Source organism: Sylvia atricapilla, chromosome 3, assembly GCF_009819655.1.
Source record: "Sylvia atricapilla isolate bSylAtr1 chromosome 3, bSylAtr1.pri, whole genome shotgun sequence".
Taxonomy (NCBI): Eukaryota; Metazoa; Chordata; class Aves; order Passeriformes; family Sylviidae; genus Sylvia; species Sylvia atricapilla.
The window spans coordinates 6849618-6869166 of record NC_089142.1 but is presented as its reverse complement, the minus strand read 5'-3'; the positions used below and the strand labels follow the sequence as shown (position 1 = coordinate 6869166).

General features: G+C 38.3%; 1 protein-coding gene across 4 annotated transcripts in view; it reads right to left on the bottom strand.

Moving 5' to 3' along the window:
• The window catches only part of ITSN2 (intersectin 2), an 81646-nt gene that overhangs the window by 29829 nt on the left and 32268 nt on the right, over positions 1-19549 (bottom strand). For 3 of the 4 annotated variants that reach the window (XR_010743160.1, XM_066314701.1, XM_066314704.1), the window contains exons 4-19: positions 19043-19106; positions 17392-17555; positions 15921-16118; positions 15476-15572; positions 13739-13881; positions 12425-12488; positions 10179-10316; positions 10002-10087; positions 8724-8986; positions 7911-8060; positions 7543-7683; positions 6655-6742; positions 5894-6033; positions 3028-3164; positions 1427-1872; positions 121-242 (exon numbers count right to left, since the gene is read on the bottom strand). Coding sequence is in view for 3 of the 4 variants with exons in the window: in XM_066314701.1 (XP_066170798.1) it covers positions 121-242; positions 1427-1872; positions 3028-3164; positions 5894-6033; positions 6655-6742; positions 7543-7683; positions 7911-8060; positions 8724-8986; positions 10002-10087; positions 10179-10316; positions 12425-12488; positions 13739-13881; positions 15476-15572; positions 15921-16118; positions 17392-17555; positions 19043-19106 (2441 nt within the window). In the remaining variant the exon portion in view is untranslated. The remainder of the gene's footprint in view (positions 1-120; positions 243-1426; positions 1873-3027; positions 3165-5893; positions 6034-6654; positions 6743-7542; positions 7684-7910; positions 8061-8723; positions 8987-10001; positions 10088-10178; positions 10317-12424; positions 12489-13738; positions 13882-15475; positions 15573-15920; positions 16119-17391; positions 17556-19042; positions 19107-19549) is intronic. The other variant, XM_066314702.1, reaches the window with a different exon arrangement.

Here is a 19549-nt window from a genome sequence, read left to right as displayed (position 1 = left end):
AATTTTGAGTAAACCTTAAAAAACATCAACGCAATGCTTTTGACCCTTAAGACTTTGTGCATCTCAAGGCTCAAGAAAAGAGTTAATTTTTGCAAGTTAAGTGTGAACAGCAAATCTTACCTGAATTACATCTCCAGTATTAAAGCTCATCTCATCGTGGTTCCTTGCCTCAAATGGATACAAAGCTCTGTAATTTACCAAGGCAATGGAATTCCTTGACTCTGCAGCACCAACTGCATTGCCTGGAAGGTAAGAAAACCAGTTACCACTCTGACACAGCTGGGAGACAAACACTCAGTTAGAGCTCCATCATTCTTAACAACTGGTAGGAATATCAGTTATTCCGCAGACATTAAGCAGGTATCAGGAGATCACCAGGGCATCAGTTTAACACACCAATCATGGAAATGTAACTGAGACAACAAAATGCACTGAGTTCTGCAGTGAAAAAAATCACAAAAACATAGAATGGGTTGGGCTGGAAGGGACCTTAAAGGTCATTTAGTTCCAACCCCCTGCCACAGGCAGGGACATCTGCTAGACATTAAAAATGGCATTTTTATCTTCTCCTCTTTCCTTGCCACACTGCTCTGGCTAAGCCAGTGTTTTAATAAAGCCTCATTTAACACTACTATAATGTTCCAGGTTGAAAAGATCCTACTGTTGCAACAATAAGTGTTGAGCAGCATGTGTGAAGATTTTATTTAGAAACTTGTAATAGCAAAATATCACGATTTCTATTTTCTTTGCATCTCTGTTCTCCAAGTCAGCGACTGGTGCTGCAAACACGAAATGCTTTACAAGGTTTAGCTGAGGTGTGCAAATCTTTCAGTCCTGTTCTAATTTGATTTTTGCTGAACTCAGTGAGGAAAGTGGCTAATAAAAACTGACAAGAACTAATGAAGGATGAAATCAAATGTGCCTTTAGTGAACATATTGTTAAAGGTCTCTTTAACCAAATCCCACAACTAGAGTTAGGTCAAGTCATCCAGTTCTTTGTTTTGTTCATCTGAGGCATTGAGTAATGGAAAAATAAACTACATTTCACTGTTAATAAATCACTTTTCTGAGAGTTACCTGCCCATCAATGAACAACCCCCTCTCCATTTTAGCATTCTATTTTAAGGAAAGAAAGTGCAAACTCTAGGAAAAACCTAAAATATTACTATCCCCAGCAACTGCTCTTTGTTGACCATGATCACTGGAAGATTTGTCACCAGAGTCACATGTGCTGAACACTGATAGAAGTAACTTAAGTTCTTAAGATCATTTGTAACTGAAAAAAGACATGAAACATTGCTGGCTTTTAAATTGTATCTTAGGCAAGAAGTCTGCAATGGAGTCACATCAATAATAGTACACCTGAAGAGTGAAATAACACTCAGGAAAGTAAAAGTCCAAAAGTCTTAACGATTTTGAGATTTACCTTCATTTTTCCAGGGTGGCTTAAGACTTTTCCCCTCTGTTGGCTTCAACAGATCTGCAAACTTTTCATTTATGTTTATTTTAGAAGTGTGTTTCTCCACCTCTTGAGAGTTGGTTGCTTCTTTTATCTTTTTTACTTCCTCGTTCTGCTTGCGCCTCTCTTCAGCTTCTTTTGCTATTTGTTCTTGCTTTCTTTTATCTTCTTCCAGTTGCCTCTGCCTTTGTTGTTCCATCTCCCTCAAGACTGCGGCTTGTCTATTTTTCTCCTCCTCTGCAAGAAGCTGTTGTTTGTTTTCCCTTTCTCTCATCAGGGCAGCTGCTTCTTCAGCCTTGAGCTTTTCCTGGACTTTTTCCTGCATTCGTTCTTCCTCCAATCGCTTCTTCTTCTCTTCCTCTTCCCTTCGGATATTTTCCTGCCATCGGTTCTCCTTCTCCCGTTTGGCTTTCCTGGAAGAAAGGAATGAGAGAGGTAAGAGAACATCAAAATAAGAACGAATGAGATTGTGTTCCTACAGTAGTCAGTGACACCTGCCAGCAAAACTGAGTTTATGACATTGATCACTCTGCTCTCAGGGTCATCAGCTCTGCCACAGGTGATAGCTTAACATGGGTGCCAGTGTATTCCACATAAAAATAACAAATGGATTAAAATTCTTGTATTTTCATCTATCACCTGTGCAGTGCCTTCACGAGCACTTCTGTCCACCTGCATCCTGATGAGCAAGAACTGATCTGATAATTGAACCAAGCTGGATTTAAGCTCTCCAGCAAGGCGGTATCCAAATCTCCTGACTGGAAACAATGACTGCCAAAGAGATTAATTTCACTCAGGTACATAGATAAAAATAGCTTTTGCATACTGATCTTGGCAGTATTGGTATTTTTGCCATCAGCAGTTGCAATCTATCCAGTGTGCTTATCCCTGCCAGGACTACACTGTAGCAGACAGGATCTGGAAACCTGACTGTATTCTCCATAACTATTCTGATGTTATCCTGTGCCTCAGCTGTCTAAAGAAGTTAGTATCCAATTCAACACAATATTTTAGCTGTCAAGACCTTTCTTCTGAAGAGAGAGGACCTAACCCTTTGGGCCATCCTCTTAAAAATGTCTAGGTAAGACCTTTTCATCCATTTCCTGTGGGACATCCACTCCTCTGATGGATATTTTAGTGTTTCCAAGTACATGGCAGGATCCAGTAAGGGCTGTGCAGTGATGCTGTTTGTCTATCACACAGCTGTGTCCAACCAAAAATGCACAGGCTATCACCACACATATGGCCCATGGTTCTCTCAAACAGACTGTCACAAATGTTATGAAACTTCATCACACACAGAAAAACGCTGTCATGAGCAAAGCCCATGAATCACTCACACTACAAGGTCATTAGCCCTGTTGCTTTAGTCAAATCAAATATAAATCATTGAAACTCTCAAATTCAAACCCTCTTACATGAGTGGTACTCCACATAAAATGCTTCCTCTAAGGCAACCAACAGGATGTATTTTTGCATTAAAATCACAGATCTTATCTTAAAAGTCACAACAGCTTTTATTATTTTATTTTAAGAACTGCAGCACTGATACACTCAGCCATGGTTACCTTGCAGCTTCATCTTCCAGTCGCTTCTTCTGTGCAAGTTCAGCTCTTCTTTTTTGTACCTCTCTTATTTTGTCCTGTTTGATCCTGTGGAGCTGCTCCAAGGCTAATTGCTGTGTGCTGTAACTTTCCCTAAGGTCCTAGGGAGGGAACAATGGAATATAAAAATGGGAATAAAGCCATCTTTGAGAAAAGCATCCAGGCATTTAATGCTTTTTCAACCAAGTTTTAATACAAATGGCCAAAATAGTATTAAGTTATTAATAGTCCTTGGAGGTCACTGCAAAGAAAGTCAAATCAACGGAAGTATAAAAGGAGATGGCAGGTTTGCAAAGTCAGTGATGTAATTTGGACTTTCAAAGAGCCCTTCCAGTCCTACACCTGCTGGAAATGCCAAATACGACACAGAAGAGGGGGAGATACAAAACTGAGTGTTCAAACACATTACTGAAGGCAGTGAATTGTATTTTAGGTAACTACAAGGAGGAAGACTTCAGCTGAAAGCTAACACTGTACCATAACCTGAGAAAACATCCTGCAGTAGAGGCTGCTCACCCTTGATGCTTCCTGAGTGATCAGTCCCAAGTCTAAACCAGAAAAATTTCATAAATATACCCATCAGTCTAGCCACTGTACGAAACCACAGCTTAAAGACACTTAACTCTGATTGGACTTTTCCTGTACTTGTAAACTTCTCATTTTTAGTCTTTTCCTTTTTGAACACATCCTTCAATTCCTATTCCACCTCCCTCTGATAACAATCTTTTTTTGCAAGCAAAAAATCAGCATGAATCTTTTGGATAATTAAATTTACAGAGCAAAAAAAATCAACAATAATAAAATTACTTTAGATTGTACTTCCCTATGTTGCAAACATCTCTAAGACACTTCAGTCTTTTTTTTTAGGAATCCTGCTGATACACATTGAGCAATGCAACAGGTAAACCCTGACTTTTTGTATCTGATCTCATAAATACAAATAAAGCAATTAAGAATGAATCATTCCCACTACAGTATGCACCTCTACCAATAATCATGTTGCTTAAGAGATATGGTGCAATTTATATGACAAAGGCAAGATAAGAAGATTGCTGTGTCACTGCAAGTCTCTGTAGCAACAAACTAGATCAACCAATTGACTACAATTTTTTCTCAAATATATTCAGCTGGGAATATTTTCCTTCTTGTTTTGCCCAGAACTCAGGAGCACTATGGAAGCAAACTTACATTAGAAAAACCCTCATATCTTTAAGGACAGAAAAACCCTCATGCAAAGCAAAATGAAAAGCTCAGTTAGGTAATTCTGCTTTGTTTGTCTTTTTTTTTCCCCCTCATGAATTATTCTAAAAGTATTTCTGACCTCAGGAGACAAAAGCAGAGTCGGAAGACAGCAAGTAGATTTTAGTACTGGGTTAATCTGGAGGTTTGACAGCATTGTGTTTGCCATACCATATTCTGCACTCTGATGCTACTTCTAGACTTTTAAACTTGGACAAGAACTCAAAAACCTGACTCACAGCTTAGGATGGATGAATACAGGTACAGGGCAAGAGATGGAAATGTGGTAGAAGACATTTCCATCTGAGACTACTTTATTGGTTCACACTACCTTAACTAACAGGAAAAATGTTTGTGTGAAAAGACTTAGAGAACAGTCCATTAAGAAATTAAAATCAGTATTTTGCTCTTAGTATTCTGCAGTTTGGATTTCTAAGCAGGTAAGGATGTTAAGCCTTCAAGAGGATGTAAAAGCTAGCAGAAAGAAAAACAGCCTATTGATTTTCATTGGGGAAAATGTATTTAATAGAAGTTGTACATCCAAACAGAAAGGGTAAGCAGAGAAAAATTGCGAAATAATTAAAAACCAAAAAAGCCAAAGATTAGAAAATAACCTTAAGTAAGAGGAAGAGGTTGTTGAGACAGCTTAGCAGAGACAAAAGGCACTGAAGAACAGAATCATCCATATTCTCACACTGTAAGATAAGGTAGATAAAAAGCCAATTAATCTTTGCACTGTATTTTGAAAAACATATTTTAGGGAAGACTGAACTGTGGATGCAGCCACTGAACACAGCAAGCCATGCAATAAACAAATAACTGAAAATGCCCATTGCACAAAGTCACTTCTAAAAAGAAAATAAATACCTTTCACATTTACAAATTTTTGTGGCTTTTTATTTTATTGGAGAGTGCAGAGCCCTCGTGCTGGTCCAGCATCAATCCATGACTTAAGGAAAAAGTTCTCACCAGTGCCACTTGGAGTAAGGTGGCAAAGTTAAATGGATGTGTGCTACCCTGTGAGAGCTGCCTAAGTTTCTAGGCAGGCCAAGAGTTGCCTCAGAAACAAAAATTCAGAGCCAATGGTCAAAAACTCTTAGCTTTCAACAAATTAATGAACATTAACAAATAAGTGGCCTATGCTTACTTTTAGGATCACACCCAAATCTGCTACCAGACCTTGCACAGTGTACGGTGAAACTATGCAGGTCTATCAATAAAAGTCAAGTGTTCAGTACACAATTCAAAAATAGCAGCAAATGTGACCTCATACTGTAAGAACAGAATGTGCACAGGCCTGAAAAGTTTTAATTCTAAATCAAAATGAGTTCTAGAAGGCAAAAGGTGAGAGTGAACAATAGTTGAGTCATGCAAAGCAATAGTTAGTAAGACACTCATATTTTAGTACATTAGCATAAGGTTTAAATTTTTATTGTATTATTTACTCCAAGACTTTTGATAATTCTTATTTGACACTAAAGTTGGGGAAAACTTTCTGGAAGCCTGGTGAAAGTGGCACCAATCTTTATGACTGGATGAAGAAATAAAATACAGTGCTTACAAGTGTAGGATATTTAGATAATGCAAGTACCTTAAGCTGACTGTTAAATTCATCCATTTCAGCAAGTTTAGAAGCAGTTTCCTTCTCAAGGGCATCTAGTTGTTCCTTAAGTCTTTGGCATATTTCTTCCTTTTCTTGGGACTTCTTGTGCACTGAATTGACTCCTGTACCTGCATAAGGAAAGACAAGCAATTCTACAAGTGTTTCTGGGGTTTTTTTCCCAGTTTTTAATCATTGTTTGTTATTTTCCTATTATATACACAATCTGAACCTCCTTCCTCACAAAAATTCTTTGATTTACCTTTCTATTCATAAACAGCACAAGGAAGAAATATCCCCAGCACTGACCTAAGGCACACAGGCGTTCCATGCAATACATACAGAATAACTTGCTAGTTGTTTGGGTTTTTTTTAATATCAGATGAATTCATGCCAAGTTTCTCTAGAAGGAGACTTCCAGTGTAATTTGAAGTTAAACCAATGTAAACTTTATATAAATGAACTCATTTGAGTTTAGACTACCAAAAAAAAAGACAAATTGTAATAGTATCTGTGAGCTATATAGTCTGAATAAATAAAGTTTTAAGCAAAATCTGTGCTTTCTTGCCAAAATGTGTTTGTTTGCCCCTTATTTGGAACATAAAGGAGATAATGGAATGCAGATGAGACAATGGCACTAACTGTGAAGGTGTGGAAGTGTAGGTGTTACTCTCTGTACCCTTCAGCCTTGATTACAAGGGATGAGAAATCAGTAAGGCAATCAAGAACAGAACTCATGTGCAGGCACTTACTCTGAGTGTTTTCAAGCTGAGCATTTTTAATTCTTTCATTTAACAACTGCTTTTCAGGAACCAAATAGATTAGTTTATTCTGATAATCCTGTAGATGATAAAGAGAACATAACAAATTTTTAATATTGTTTATGAATCATTAAGTAAAACTGAGTGACTTTTCAAACATACCTTCAACTCATGTTAATGAAACAGGGATGCAAGTTATCACTACTAAATAAAGAAAAAATTACTTTTATACTCTTAATAGAAATAATATTACAATTGAAAGCTTTTGACCCCAAACCATTAAAACAGCTGGAAAAATATTTAACAAACATGCTATAAAGTGTAAATATTATTACAACACCATTTAATGTGACTGCCCCAAGCCTAACATAAAACAGTAACAACATGAAAAGAAGTTTCCCAGAAGCATAAAATAAAAATACAGCAGAGGATAATTTTTGGTAGTCAAGTGATAAGAAATAATTAATGCCTTGTTACTCAAATAGAAAACAAACAAACAAAAAAAAAAAAGATAAAAGAGCAGTCAGGTAATTCAACCTAAACACCAACTTGGTCTGAACACAGGCCAACATTCCTCAAAAAAATCTGAGTCTGGAGCCATAGAAGAATTCAAAATTAAAGAGAAGTTTCTATTATCAGTCCACAAAAGAATACCTGAGGTTTTCACAACTGTTATTTAACTCTCAGCTCATTTTAGTACATACAATCATTTGTTTAACACCACACACGAAACTAAAAGCCTCTGCAATGCTGACAGTCTTGCCTATTTCCTCTCTGCACTGCAATCCAACTGACTCCCTATGGGGGTGCATTATCAGCAGCATTAGGGAAACACAGGACATGGTAAAAGAAAACCATAAGCATAACAAAGTTACACACCTCAAGCTGTTGCTGTAGTTGCTTGACTTCCATGATTCCTTGGTCATATTTCCTATCCAAAGCCTCCAGCTCAGTTTTTCGCATTTGCTTTTTGCTACGAATATCCTGCAACCTGCCTGAGATCTGTTGATGTTTGCCAGTCTGGAAAGAAAGCAGAGACAGAGTGCACCACATATGGCAAAAATCCCTTTGCTAAGCCTGTGGGCAGGTTAGTTCACAACCAGTTCTCTAAAACAACCCAAAATACCTGCTTTAGATTCCTCATCCAAAACAGAGTGGAACTCCTGGTGGGCCATTAACGCAGGTATTAATATTTGTATAATTTAAAACACTGTATTTCAGCATATGAGGTGAAATTCTTTTCTTACCAGGGCTTCTAATTCAAGGTTAAGGCTCTTCTTTTTAGAGGTCAACTTGACAATTTCTTCTTGTTCCCTGTTACGCTGATTAAGAAGTTCTTGGCGACGGATTCTCTCCCACTCCAGTCGTCGCTGGCGCTCGAGCTCCTGCTTTGCTGCCTGAGGAAAAGTTACATTATCTTAAATTAAAGTGGAGAAGCAGAACTCAGAGACCTTGATTTAACATAATGTGCTCTATTTCTAAACAGCCCAACAGCAAGACAACATAATGTCTTCTCTAAAGTGCTCTTATACACTTCAGCATCAAAGAATGCAGAAAATGATCCTACAAGATTCTTCGTGCTACACTCCTGACTCTGGATGAAAAAAGCTTCATAATTCAGAAAGCCTCTGCAGCTTGGAATATTGCCCATAAAACACTACATTGACAGATACTGCTCATAACCTCCTTTGAATATTTCACAGAACTACATAAAATATGGAAGTGTGATGAATGCACTGAGACACCAAGTAGAAGCAAATTTGTCTCAAGTTTGGCTGTCAAAATGCTATCAATTATGAATTCAGTAGGGTCTTGTTTGGAATACAAATTTTTGCAAAAATGCAAGAAATATGCCCAAGAAAACCTCATGGGTCCTATGAAGTATTTGAAAATCTTTAACCTATACCAACATTTAAAACAGACACAAATGGTGTTCTCTCTCCAAGACAAGCAGACATCAGCCAGGCCAGGAGACAGAACCAAAGGCAGCACCAAACCCTGGATGCTGTATGCACATACACATTCCTTAGAGCATTAAAAAGTAATGTTAAGGAAACAACCTCCCGCCTTTCTATTTCTTTCCTCCTTTCTTCTTCCCTTTGTCTCTCCAGCTCTCGTTGTCTCTCCAGCTGCCTTTCCATTTCCAGTTGTCTCTTCCGTTCCTGCTCCTGGCGTTCCCTCTCTCTTCGCTCCTGTTCTTCCCGTTCTTTTTGGGCCTTTCTTTCAGCCTCTCTCTGCTGCTGCTCCAGCAGGACCTGTCGGCGTTTTTCCAGCTCCATATTTCCTCTCTCATAGTTGGCTTTCCTTTTGTCCTCAAATGTCACTAAAATAAGGAAAGGTCATTATTTCTGCCCTGTGCAAAACACTGCTGTCAAACAAGGACCTCTGTTATGCCACTAAAGATAGATACTTCTTGGCAAGTTCAGGTTGTTCAGTCACGGATGATGTAAGCATCTTCCATTTCTTAAAGTATTATTTTTCTGTTCAAAAATACCTCTAAATTTTCCTAAGTATATTCCAACTGGAGGAAAAAAAAATAAAAGAAGAAAAAGTTCCAGTTTAAAATGACCACAAAAATGACTTGAATGTTACAGGAAAGCCTCTCACTCTAAAGAATGAAAGATGAAAGAATGCTAGAGGAAAGCATAAAAACAGCTTTTATAAGCTGGGAGAAGACTATCTGCTGTTAAAAAGGTTTTCCAATGTGCAGGAAACATTAACACATGGATAAAGAGCTTAGTTTTTCAGGGTGTTCCCTGTAACAGTTCCTGGAGTTGAAACTATCAGACACCAAAACAGGATCAACCTCAATTATTGCACACAAGGATAAAAAGAGACTCAAAGGAATGGTTTAGGCCCCCAGCAACCAACCCTTTCAAAAAGAGAGGCAAGTCCTGTCTTGCAGTGTCCCTGTAACATTGTCAGTAACAGAATCTATGGTAAGCTCAAACTGCTTCCAGTTTGCAGAGAATTGAACTACATTGGACCTCCTTGCTTTCCGAATGGCCAGTAATGCCAGGAACTCTGAAATGAAACAAATTTTGCAGTTGCACAGCAGTGTCTGGCCATGAAGGGTTTATTTTCCAGAATACATTATTAATCAGCACACTTTTCCTTTCCTACAGCTAAAAATAGCCCCTGTCCTTGCCTTCTCAATTTTATTAGATGTAACAGGCTGACTACATCCACTTAACAACCTTCTTACTATCCAAGTTAAAAGGGATCTAGCTCCTGAAATGAAGTTTTCTGTGAAATTGATTATTTCTTCTGTTTTCTAAAGGTTCCAGTACCCTTCAAAAACAGCCCCATACATTAAGAACATTAACCCTGTTTTTTACCTGGTTGTTTTTTCTGTGGCTCCTCCTCTTGCACAGGCTGGTAAGATGGCAGAGTTCCATTTATATTTTCAGTATATTTTCCACTCCTGTAAGGGAAAAAAAAACCCATTCCACCATTGTTAGAGAAATAGCACAGTTGTGTTAAATATATTACATTTCACTGCCATCAGTGATTACCTGAAAGAAGGTGGCACCAGCTCAAGGGGCAGAGTGAGGGGCAGTGGCTGCCCAGCTTTGGCCATGTCTGTGAGGTGCATGGCCAACACAAACTCATCAGCCTTCAGCTGCCCATCTCCATCTATATCAGCCAGGGACCTGCACGGGTTCAACAGCAGCACCAATTAGAACCAAACATCACAATCATTCACAAATTACAGCTGAAACAAGGCACTGTGGAGAAACAATTTTTAAAACTGACAATTCCTGTGGAATGTTTTGGTAAAAATACTTACAGTTAAAAACATAAATAACTGATGAAGGAAGAGATTATTTGGTTTAATCACGTACTCTAAGTCAGATCACAGAATCATGGAATGGGTTGGGTTGGAAGGGACCTTAAAGATCATCTAGTTCCAACCCCCTGACATGGGCAGGGACACCTTCCACTAAACCAGGCTGCTCCAAGCCCCATCCAACCTGACCATAAACACTTCCAGGGCTGGGGCATCCACAGCTTCTCTAGGCAGTCTGTTCTAGTACCTCACCACCCTTACACAGTAAAACAATTCCTCCCTAATAGCCAATCTAAACCCGCTCTCTTCCAGTTTGAAGCCATTTCCCTTTGTCCTGTCTCTACAGGCCCTTGTAAATAGTCTCTCCACCCTTCTTGTAGGCTCCTTTAAGGCAAAGCTTTCTTTTCAGCTTCACTGAAACATTCTCTTCTCCAGCCTGAACAAACCAAATTCTCTTATATTTCCACAAAATACTGAAAAAAGGACAGGAAATGGTAAGAAGTATCTCTTGCTTGATTGCATCACAAATAGAAGAACAGGAAAGTGAATACAGGATTGTTCTCATCCAGCTCAAAATGCTAGAAACCACTTTTTCAATTATTTTTTTGAAGTCAAAGAAAACATTACATCAAATTACATCAAATTCTACAAGAGGAAGCTTTGCATAGAATTCTTTTATCTCCTTGTGTCTCTTTGACAGTGCAGGGAAGACATGAGCTGGTGCAGAGTAATTGGCAGTGGGTAGGAAAAGGCTCACCTACCTCCTCTAAGGAGCAGGAGACCATATTAGCCTACAAAATGTTTCCTACAAACTGGGTGGGCTGGTGAGGTGTGTGTCTGTGTGAAACCAGTGAAATGCAAGAAAGCAGGAGCTCCTCTCAATGAACTATCTACAGAGACAGAACTGCTGAAATGTGTCCTTAGACTGCACGTAAGTGAAATGCTTTATAAAAACACAATCCATTTAAAAAGCAGGTAAAAAAACCCCAATGAAAAACAATCAGGAAGCAACAAAACTAACACCAAAAAAACCCATCACAAACGTGCCACAGTGAAAAACAAAAGCACGAGATGATGATACCTTGTTATGTTCACACACCAGCTCTATTCACATGTAACAGCACCATTATTTCAGTAATTACAGCTGGGTTGGTATTTCTGTCAACAGAGGCTCACAAAGCTCCTTGCACTGGGTACTGACACCTTCAGGATACACACCCAGCAGGAAAAGAGCCACTGCACACCTGATTTATTACCCAACACTCCAGAGAGGAGCAATACAGCCCCAGACTCCAGGTTTATCTTCACAGCATGAAACCAAACAAGCTGAGCTTTGCTGCTAAAGACACAAATGACTGTCCTAGGATAGAGGAAGAAGAAAGGGAACTCAAGAGGAGATGTAAAGCTGTTGTGAATTCTGCTGGGCCACAAAATTTCACGTACAACATCTGAGTTATGTCTGAAGGTCCAACCTAAACTGCCACGTCTAGCAGAGCAGATCATTCAAGCCTTCAGACAATTCTCACCATTTCCATCAGCACAATAAAGGCAAGACTTAACAAACATGTAATATACAGATATCTTTATGGAAACTGCAGGAGAACTCAAAAAAGCTGAAGAGTTACTTGATTTTTAATCTTCCTCTATACTTTAAAACTAACAACCTAGATTTCAGACTCCTACTTTTGAAAGAAACAAGCCCTCATCTCAGAGAGAGCATCCCTGGATCAGAAATTGAAGCCAGCATTTCTTCTATTATATAAAGTTTACCAAACACACACAAAGAATGAAAAACTGAATTATCTCCAGGTGTCTTTTAGAAATGTAACTAGTGAACAAACTTAGTTTAACTAGCAGCTCAGTTTCTGTTTACGATTTTAGATGTGTGGTGTTTCTTTATAATATTTTATTTAATAAAGTACATTTCCTCTCTTAACATCATAAAGACATTGAATCAGTAACTAAACTCACCAAATAGTAGCCAGTTGAGTCTGTGAAAGATTTGATTGCAGAAGGGCATTCCTTGCTTGAAATCCTTAGTGAAAGTGCAAAAGACTTTTATTAAAATAAACACTTCATTCAAAGATTCACAAGACAAAAAATGGGTCATCAACTGGGGCATGTTTATTTTTAATATTAATCTAATCCATTTACATCAGTTGGTTTTACTTCCAAGCTTAACAACAGTCATTATAACCTGAACACAATGAAGATGTAACTGTTCTCATGTACCTTTTTCCACTCAGAGCACCTAACAGAAAAGCTGACGTGAAAAATGGGTATTTATGGTAATCCCCACAGCTGTCACAAAAGCACAGCTGATTTTTTGCCTAAACCTTGAGCTATCACCTGGAGAGCCTCCCTTGGTAGCAAAGAATCAGATACATTTCTAGGCAGGTCAAGGAAACCTTCAGCCTAAAATTGACTGAACAAGATAAAAAGCACTGAGACCCTTTCCCTTAAAGAGAGAACTGTCCTTCTCTTCTGTAGGCAAGGGAACTGAGGCAGAGTGCTAATTCAAAATGGGAAATCTAACTAAGACACACAAGACACACACACACTGACTTTACACCTACTGGCTGCTTGGCCAGCACTCTCTATCGCTACATTACACAGAGGAATCCCATTTTTAAATAACTTTTGTAAAACTCTCCTCTTGTATTAAATTTGCATAAAGTCTTTTGAAGCCACCATAATGCTGTGGCCCAGCATAGATGTCACTGGAAATCAACAATAATCAATTCTTAAATTACTTTGGAAAAATTCCAAGCAATGGCTGCAGTTCTGCAGCGTCTTTCTCAAGCGGTTTTCTTCCGAAAGAGAAAGCCCAAGTATCTGAGCATTGGCTGATAGAGGAGCACATGGCACAAAAATGATGCTGAATGTCCCCTACTTTCATAAGAAAGAGTCTCAGTCCAAAGAGTGATGCTTGAAAAATTCCTGCTGACTTTACAGAGGTGAACTCCAAGCCTTGTGGTTCTCAGGCTCCTCTGGTCAGATCCCACCACTCCAGGCCTCTCCTCTTCCCTGCTACAGATGCTGGAATCCCCAGTGTATTTGGCTTCTCCAGGTCTAACACAAAGCCCAAGTCAATGAACTGATGGTTATTTCCATTTCTTGGCTGGCTGAAACCCACTCTCTCCTGCACATGTCTGAACACCAACATTTCAGCTTTTATTTCATATGCAAGTCAAATCCCAAGCTGGGATTCCATCCCTCAGTCTGTGATGTTCAGAGGAAGGAAGCACTTTGGTTTTCCCAGTCCATACCAAAAGTCATACTCACCTGATAAATATCCACTCATACTTTTATCGAGACTGTTAAATTTCTGTCTGTATTTTAATCTGGAGGCCTGAGGAACTGCCCAGTCTGACGATGTAATCTTTGGTGAATTCCCAGCTAGTGATGCACTAGAGGAAGAATTTGAACTGCAATATAATTTCAAAACAAAACAGAACAAAAACAAAGAAAAGAAAACCAAACCAACCAACCAAATGTGAAAAGAAAACCAAAAGAGAAAAAGAGATAAAGAAATAACTCTAAATCACTTGGCTTAATAAAGAGGCATTGGAACAGAAGATACATAGCATCTTCCAGTGACACGAAACAACTTCTACAAAGTTTTACCTCTGCTAACTTGCTATAAATAATTACATCAGAAATACAGAATTTTACAGTCAAAGTAGAGATATATTTGCAAGGAAACAACATGTTGAATTGAAAATCCTTTTCCTTTGGTACCACAGGCACTAATGCACATAACTGATCCTTCTACCACTGCAAAATAAAAGTATAGGAAACCACAGGAGAACACCTCCAATATCCCAAGAGTGTTGGGTCATTGTTTAAGTAACTTTAAGAGGCATGTAAATGAATAACCATGAGAATAAAAATGGATCTGATTAAAGTTGTTTTAACCACCATATTGCAGTTCTACCTTTTCTTTCTATTAATGACAATGACACTCTGAGTGGAGCTTTTCCAACTCAGTTAGTTTCTGCAGAATAGTGCTGATGGAGGCTTTAGATGTACCCATAAAACTTCCAATTAAACTCCCAGGATTTTCATTGTCCCATCTCAGAAAATCGGATAGACTCAGGAAAGCTGAATCCAGCCTGCCTTGTTTAATGTAATCCCCTGCTCTGTCAAGTAAAAAAAAAACAAAAACAAACAACCTATTTGAAGTGCCATCCAAGGCAATACAGAATGCTGAAAGAAACAAAGCCTCTCCAGCACAATGCTGGATTGACATCCCCTGCACAGAATGAGACAACACGATGGTGAAAATGCTGCCAACAATAACCCTGGAGAAGGGCTCCTTTGTACAGCACCAGCAACAGAAAGCTTTCCAATTAAAAAAACCCAACTAACAAAAAAACCTATTGGTGTGTGAGGAGCCCAGATCATGCACCCACATGCCCTGAACAGGCAGCAGGGAGGCACAAGAGCCTCTGAGTTACTTATGGAACAGAGCTGGAGCAGATGTGCCCTCAGGACCATCTCTTGGGAGACACCCCTGGATGCCCAACTGGATAGATAAGCCCAGTCCCTCAATTTAGTCTATGGCAAAGCTCTAAAATCAGTGAGCCAGAGCAGCTGATTATAAAGATTCATGATCTTCTATTATTCATAAAACAAATTTACACATAAATATTGATAACAAATCCTATTTTTACATGCCTGCTGATTACATGGTGCCTTCTATAATGCATGAGCACATAATGTATAAATATTGCTTTTATAACCACTTAGTATGGTTTGTTTCCATTTATTGATGAGGTACATTCCCTTTGTTTTGGCACTGCTCATCTGACCTCCTCACCTACTTTGGGTATTTTGTCAAATTACTGAAAATATCACTTACTGTGCATATAAAAACAAAATCTATTTTTAGACTTGACAGGTCATATTAGATAGACTAATTTTCAACAAATGTACTTTGAGAACAAAAATGCTCCGTAAGTTTTGGAAGCTATAATATTCAAGTGTAAGATACAACCAGTTTAAACTTAACTTCCATACCTGCTAGATCCTAAATCAATTAGTGACTGTGCCTTCTGCATACTGGAACCACCAAATCCTCCTGTCATGGGGCCTAAAGAACTAGTATGAGGCAGCGCTGGAACAACAAGAAACAAAAAATTAACCCCAGAACTGTAAAGCAACTGGGTATAAGAAAATGCTTCATAATCAACATTCACTTTGATAGAACTAAGAAAAGCTAATCAGTGTCTTGTTGTTATGATTAACTAGTTAGAACAGAATTAACAAATGTGAACTTTGGAGAAAAACCATTTGTAGGGTTTTATGTGGGGGCTTTTTTTGCCGGGTTTTTGTTTCTTTCGTCGGGTTTTTTGTTGTTTTTTTTAAACTCTCATGCATATGTTAACATTCCTGTCTGAAATTAGCCCTAGAGAAAACAAGATTCACAATTCTGAGAGCAGGCACTGGACTGTGATATACTTACTTGAGGAGAAAGGTACAGACAAAGGCTGCAGAAGGCTGGATGATCCATTTGGCAACGAGGAGGTACTGACAGAAGGCACCAGGGGAGCAGAGATAACCAAAGGAGGAATGGAAGTCATGGAGGTCAGAGACATGGGAGCTAATGGTGTGATCGCAGACATGGACGTTGGCATGGACAGATTTGGCATACTACCCATTCCTAGAGCAAAATCCAATAATTCATGGTTTAACATGGCACAGGCTTCAGCAAGAAATTGAGTCCCTTATGTGAGGCAGAAACTACACAAAGCAACTGGTGTCTGGAATACAATGAGTTAAAATAGATCTCATGTACAATATTTACTTTTGCTCTAAATTTAGACAAGACAGCTTACAGGAAAATACAATGAAGAACAGGAATTTAAAAAGAAAAGTCTTGACAAGCAAATTCATTCTCAGGGTAGGTTTAGCTACTATTTTCACAAAAGAGTAAGATCTGGTTTTCTATAATTGCAGCTATACCTATTTCTTCAACAAGCCTGGCCCCTGAGAGAGAATTATCACCTCAAAAGCTGTGACAATCCTCCACAGGGAAAAGCTGCTGCTGTTTCTGAACTAAGTCTCTTCCAAGTTATCAGCGTTGGAAGCATCTACAGGGCTGAAAAGTCCTTACTAGGGACCCATGCTCAGCAAAAGTTTCTAGAGGCAGCTGCCTGAGGCAAAGTAGGGCCCTTGAATTAGTGGCTGCACCTTGTGGAAGACAACAGTGCTGGTGAGATGATGCAAAGTTATAGAGGTAACTGTATGCCAGCCACAGCTCCCTGGAAATGCATGCCCTTGTACTCAAACACAGTAGATTTGGTGATGGGCAGACATTTTAAATCATGTATGTAATTAATATATGCATACATTTAATTTCAGCATAGAAGCGCGCACGTAATTTGTAATCCAGCTCAAGCCATTGTGGATATTTTGTGCCATAAAACAACACAATAAAAAGCATGCACTGAATCTCCAAACATCATGAGGAAAAAAAAAAAAAAAGTCGAAGTAATTCTATTCAGTTAATCATATAACCAAAACAATCTGATTCACTTTGAAAAAGTACGTAAAATAGCTGTTCTACCAAAACTCTGGCCTTCGACTAAATTTAACTTTAAAATTCCCAAGTATAAATAGGTGACTGAGTAGGAGGGAGACAAAAAAAGACCACCAGTACAAATTGAGAGCCTGCAAGTCAGATGGCAGATGTGAATGGCCTTCTTGTTAAAATCGAGTAAGTGTTTTTCTTTATTAAAAGTCTTCAAATAATTAAATTATCAAAAATATCAAAAAAGTGACCTGGTGAATTTCCTAAATCAGAATATCCTTTTTTCCTGCTTCACACTGATTCACTGAACTTTCATGGTCAGATAAATGCTTTTATTTGGCTGCAATTAACTGTGGGGGTTTTTTTACCTCTGAACACTAAATAATTATATATTCATAAGTACCAAAGCGAGCTGACATTAGTGGTGAAAACCCTGGAGTTTGTTTCATGACAGGAGGGAGAACTGAAGGCAAATGCTGTCCTTGCAATTTCAGTTTGATGAGTTTCATGGCTATAGAAAACTCCAGTTGATCCATTTTTCCATCCTTGTTCAGGTCCGAGAGTGTCCTTAAAACAAAATAAAATAAAATAAAATTAGAGAAGAAACATTTTTGATCAGTGAGAAGCTTTCCTACTAGACTTATTTACTTATTTAAAAACGTGCCTGTTTTTGCACAGGAAAACAAGAAACTTATTGCAAAGTAAATTTTCTACTTTTGATAACATTCATACCTTTGAGAAGTTTGAGTACCCACTTCTGCAGAGTTCAGTTTTGAGGTTGCTACATATTAAACATGTAATTCCCAAGAAAGCAAGAAAACATTTGGGAAAGCAGAAATCTCCTGCCCATTGGATACACTTGTTGCCTCTGCTGCAAGCCTCTGCTATGCTTTTCTTCATGCTTCCAGCCAGAATAATTACTTTAAATTAATCCTTGGTAAGGTAAGGAATTAATGCAAGAATCTAGAACAGGATGCAGGAGGACACAGAAACCTCCTAAAGGCACTATACACTGCTATGGGAAGTTCATTAATTCACAGTGGTGAATTAACCTCACAATGGTGAGGTTTTCTGATACCCACACTATCTTCCTTTTGACAGCTCTCCAAATAAATACAACAGGAAATCCATGCAACATAGCCTCAAAATTTCTGGTCAGACAGATAATACGAAATTTTATTAACATTTAAGCATGCAAGGACCAAGCACAAGAATGTAAATAAAATTAGGAGGAAAAAAAAATCAGACTAATATTAAGCTTCATTTCTCCTATGATTCTATTACTGCCCAGTACAAAATCCCAAGGCCCAACAGAAAAATCTCCTTGCCCCTCTTTTCCAGGCATCAAGGTATCTGGTATAATGGTGAACATGGAGGGGATGCTCGTTGGACTTGATGATCCTAGAACACTTTTCTAACCTTAACAATTCTGTGATTCTATGTGTCTGAAGGAAAAACTAACTTGCATTTAGTTCTTTTTCTTAAAATTATTCTTAATTATTATGAGCCTCAAGTATGTGTCTTTTAGCACACATATGTCTTTGTAACAGCCAAGTGCCCCAAAATGAGCACAGGATTCTAGTGAGGACTGAAGGATTACAGAGAAAAAAATGTTTCAAGTGTTACACTCACCACATACACGCTGCAAGGAACAGCACTTTTTCTAGTTCCTGTATTACCAAACAATGCTGTATTTGAGCTTCTATTAACTTTTTTGGTGACTTTAGGTTTTTTTTCTTGTATTCTACTTTATGTGCACTTCAAACCTTTCATATGGTTTAAAAGCACTGTGTTCAGCATGATCCAATTTGAAATAACACCATAAGAAAGATGTAAAAATTACTGAGCTTTAATTAATTGTTGGTACACCTATAGGTTAAAACCTTCCCCTAAATTTAATAAAATTAAAACAATGATTCAACAAAGAATTCAAAGACAACACTTTCTACCTTGACTGCTGAAAGTCTCTGGGAAACAACATAACACAGCAAAGTTAGCATTTGAATATTATGCATCTCCTATCTTAGAAAAACAAACAATAAAGAAAACCTTACCATATTTGAGCAAGGATTGAAGATGGCAGACCTGATTGCAAAAAAAAGGTACGTGCTTGATCACCTGTGATAAACAAGGGAAAAAAAGACAGACTTTTATACCAGAGACAGATTCTTTAAGAGCTCAGCACTCTCTTGGGGGATCAAGTTTTTGAAAGAAATCCCCATGCTGGATGTCAAGCTTTCCAGGGCTTTTTTTTCCCAGCTTTTAACACTGGTGACAGTGATTGTCAGACATTCATGTATTTCATAATTCCCAATCTTTGCTCCGAGAAGTGATTTCAGACAGCCATAAAAACTTCAAGAGGTCACAAATCAACTGCTGCCAACATCTTAAAAGATGCATGAATTAAAGAATGACTGAAAATTTAGTCCTGCCCCCATTATTTATGCAGGAAAGGATGAGAATGCTGTTTTTCTTCTTCTCTATCCCATATAACTTGAGCCAGTATTGTGTCTCTAGAAAAACTAGGAAAACACCATGTTCTTTTAATAATATTCTTTCTT